We start from the raw sequence: 4098 nt of genomic DNA, 5'->3' as shown, positions 1-4098 counted from the left end.
TTTGATACTGAAATGCATGCATTATCAGTACATGTAGGAAACAGGTTCAGATAGTAGAAACCTAGATACAAAGAAATTTTACACCTCCACTAATTTGTGCACCTCACCTCTAGTTCCATTGGGCCGCGCTTCCAAATGATTGCAATCTCATCCATAAAGTCTGGAAAGAAAATGGGTCGAGGCCCAAAGCATGGATCAAACTAAAGTGAGCCCAGCCCAGCCCATTTCTATCGCCGAGAAACAGCCCTTTTCTATTCTTCTTCTTCTTCTCTATCGATAAGGCTGTTGAAGAAGAGGATAACGGCAATCTATCAGCAAACAAAACCATGGCGTGTCTCATCTGTGTGTACGAGATTCGGAGCACAGAGTACAACAACAGCTTCACTTCCTTTCATGAATTCTGGTCGAACAACACGAAGCTCCGTGTCGCTAAAAGCGGTTAAATCCTCAGGGCTTCTTCACTGCTCATTTGTGTCGTCTTCATCACTCAACTTATCCTCATCTTCTTCTGCATTCTCCGGTATCGTGAAATTAAACTATACTAGCAGTTTCATTTTGCAGGCCAGTTTTGATAAAAATCTAATAATAAATTCATGGTTTTTTGTTCTAATATTTGGTCTCTTGAGGTTAATTTCGTCAATTCGTTGATGAATTTCATGTAGAGAATTTGGGTTTTGAGTTAATGTGAAAGTTAGGGTTTATAATTTTATATTGATTAATGTTGGTCTGCATTGTAATTTTGGGTAGGATTCGGTTTGGGAGAAAATCGAGCCAAAAATCGAAATTTCGGTTTTCGAGTTTTTAAAAATAGTTTGGTTTCAGTTTTGGTTTTTGGTTAGGGTTCGGTACGGTTTTCGGCTTTTTCTGTTTTACTATTTGTGTGACTAGAAAAAAATTGGGCAAAAATAATGAATTTCGGTGTAAATTTTATTTTTTAGTTTTTGTTGGTTGATGGCTAATTGATTATTTTGCGTTGGGGGCTAAAATAATTTTGTTATGCTATATATTAAATTATTATAAATTACTTAAATTTCAAATTAGAAAATGAAAATCTCTAAGTGCGGGTTGGTTTGGGTTTTTATGTTTTAATTACACGCAAAACCGTTACTGAACGAAACTTCGGTTTTTACAAGAACATAAACCAAATTGTCGGTTTTTGTTTTGGTTCCGTCATTTCGGTTTGGTTTCTCTAGTGTTTTTGTTTTCGGATTGGGTTTTCGGTTTCATGCACACCTTTGCTTTTGGGTATGTTGACTTTAAAATAGTCAACACATTGTACTCAATTGTTGAAGAACACTTGCTAATTGATAATAGGTTCATCATTGGGGTTGGATCTCAGCTCTAGAAGCGGGTTAGAACCGGTGACCAGGCGTAGTCTAGTGGTTAGGGCTGGAAAAAAGTTTCAACTTGCTCAAACAAAGAGAAACAGGTCACGCAAGTCGTTAGCACGCACTCATGGTTTTCGTTTACGAATGAAGACTGCTAATGGAAGGGCCGTGTTGAGGCGCAGGAGAGCCAAGGGCCGTTGGACTCTCTGCACCAAGTCTAACCCAAGTAGTGGAAAACGGGCTTGATCGACAACTTAGGTCAACCACATTTGCCTATGCTATGCAGGTTTTTGTATTCATGTAATCTTTGTTTTAAAGTTTGATGTCACTTAATGAAACATGTCTTATGTGACCATTTGTGTTAAGCAATATGTCCTCTTTAGTTGTAAGTTTCATATAAAGACTTTTGATTTTAGCATGCGCATACCCACCGTCTCACCCCATTGAAGGTTATGGTCTACGAACTAAGGAGCATGATATAGAATAGCATTTCATTAATGAAGTATGTACATGGGATTTTTAAAGTAACATACTTACAAACATACATATGAACAAGATTACATATATTGCATTTCGGGTTGTGAGGAAACATAGATTATGAGCAACCTTATGCGGTTGGATAAGATGAATCCATAGCAATACCGCAAAGGCCTTCTTTAGCACTAACATCTCTTTCCATCATTATGTATCCAGCATCACCCCAACTCGCACCCCATGAGTTCTTGACCAACCAATACTTTGTACCATCATCAGTCGTTCCATACCCGACTGCTGTCACACCATGATCCAAATCAGTCCCACAATCTCCAGTAAAAACCCCACTCGAGTACAACTGGAAAGCATATCCACTTGCATCAATAGAAACTGACACAGGTTGGTTCGCCACCGCCTGTAGTAATGCCTGTTCACTGTTAGCCGGCACCTTTTCATACCCACTGATTTTTGCAGCGTGAACGGCTTCTTCCTTAACGTTGCAGGTTCCGTCAGCGGCTTGGTATGGGTAGCCTACTTCCGTGTTAATGCCTTTGTTTTTTACGATGAATTCAAACCCGTCTTCCATGTACCCGCCTTCACATCCTTGGTCTTGGCTTGTTCTGTCACAGTCCACTATCTCTTGCTCAGAGAGTGAAATCAATTTTCCGGTTGTGAGTTGAGTTATCCCTTCGGTAGCAGCTATGGTTGAGAAGGCCCAACAACTTCCTGTTTAGAAAAGAATAAAAATAAAATCGTGTAGACGGGTACCAGATGTATATGATACGGAGCTGATCCAAGAATTGTCAGACTCATATTTGGACAGGTTGGATAAAAAGGAGTCTGACTTAAACTTACCGCATTGACCTTGATCCTTGACCGGGGTGACTGCACCTTTTTTCCTCCAGTCAATGCTGGGTGGAACAACGGTCACATTTTCATACCTAAATGGTGTGACTCGGGGTGAGTCAAGATGAGACGGGACCTTGTAGCCGTTACGAGCAGCTGTGAACTCCTCGTTTGTTTGGTCAGCAAATTGGTTAGCGCCCAGTTTGTAAGGACGGTTTCCAGCCTTGTTGAAAGATTCTATAAATTCAACATTGTTGCTAAATATCTTGAACCGCATTTCTTTCTCCACGTCATCTTTATATACGCGCCCGTACTGAGCCATCCATTGTTCGTGGCGTTGCATCATGGTCTCTTGGGTTAGTTTTCGTGATGTAACTTGACATGCGCATATTGCAAAAACGAGCAAGAATGCTACAATGACTGATCTTGATGAGGATGCCATGACTAGCTTTTCTATTTGTCACAAGAGGGGTATGATTAGTCTGAAGTTTGATGCTATGAAATAAAAGAAAGTTGGGTTATAAATAATGGAAAGGCGGCTGACTACGTGGCTGATATGGCAGGGAAATATGTAACAAAAGATTACGTTTAAACTGTCCTGCCAGAGAATTGAACCTTGGTTTGTTTTTTCCTTTTGGAACTTGCATATCATAAAAATGATTGTTTTGGTCCTGTAATGATTTAGAAATATTGCAGAATCATTAATAGTAGACGTGCACAAAAAAAACCGGTTCCGGACCCGAACCGGTGGAACCGACCCGGAACCGGCTCCGGTTTGTACCCGGTATACCCCATACCCGGTTAGAATATTATAATACCCGGATAACCCTACCCGGACCCATGTATTTTTGAAAAAATCGGTTCCTACCGGATTCCTACCCGGAACCAGTTCCAGCCCGATTTCGGTTCCTACCCAAAATAACCGGCTCCGCCGGGTTTTTTACGAAAAAGAGCCGTTGTAACCGGTTCCAATGGTAATATAGCCGTTGGAACCGGTTTTTGAGCTAAAAAAGTATATAAAGGGTTGGATGATCACTTGTTTTAACACTCCAACTCAAAAACATCAAACAAACTTATCGGTTTACACTTTACACTCCAATTTTTTTCACTTCCATTCCACCACCACTCGATAACTAGTTATTATGGCAAGCCAAAACAAGGGCAAAAGAAAGGCGGCGGCTACCGATTCCGTTTTTATTGACCCGGTTCGTGCCGAAGATGACGTCGGAGCTGCAAAGATCCTCCCTTATAACCGCAATGAAGAAGTATGGCGGAATTGGGATTTGGTTGAGTTGCTTAATGGAGACATTAAGGCTCGTTGCAAATTGTGTGGCACTTATTTAAAGCATGATTCAAACTCTACTTTAAAGAAGCACATCGAGAAGAAATTTTACAAGGCGTTGAAAGAAGCTCCAACCACGGTCCAAGCCGAATTGGGTAAAGATGGGGC

General features: G+C 40.8%; 1 protein-coding gene across 1 annotated transcript; it reads right to left on the bottom strand.

Annotated features, from left to right (window-relative positions):
- Positions 1-1865: 1865 nt before the first annotated feature.
- LOC143560020 (senescence-specific cysteine protease SAG39-like) lies at positions 1866-3281 on the bottom strand. The gene is made up of 2 exons (XM_077048428.1): positions 2658-3281; positions 1866-2528 (listed from the first exon to the last, which is right to left on the bottom strand). Exons 1-2 carry the CDS (start codon positions 3088-3090, stop codon positions 1936-1938), a joined length of 1026 nt encoding a protein of 341 aa, XP_076904543.1. The 5' UTR covers positions 3091-3281; the 3' UTR covers positions 1866-1935.
- Between the last annotated feature and the right edge of the window lie 817 nt (positions 3282-4098).

Source organism: Bidens hawaiensis, unplaced genomic scaffold (genome assembly GCF_021521415.1).
Source record: "Bidens hawaiensis isolate Kalapana, Puna unplaced genomic scaffold, B.hawaiensis_p1.1 tig00020159_1, whole genome shotgun sequence".
Lineage (NCBI taxonomy): Eukaryota > Viridiplantae > Streptophyta > Magnoliopsida > Asterales > Asteraceae > Bidens > Bidens hawaiensis.
Note: the sequence above shows the minus strand (reverse complement) of the source record. Positions and strands in the feature narration are given on the sequence as shown.

Coding starts and splice junctions, on each gene's coding strand:
- LOC143560020 (XM_077048428.1), bottom strand. CDS start 3,090: ATGGCATCCTCATCAAGATCAGTCATTGTAGCATTCTTGCTCGTTTTT. Junction 2,529..2,657: donor CAAGGATCAAGGTCAATGCG/GTAAGTTTAAGT, acceptor TTTTCTAAACAG/GAAGTTGTTGGGCCTTCTCA.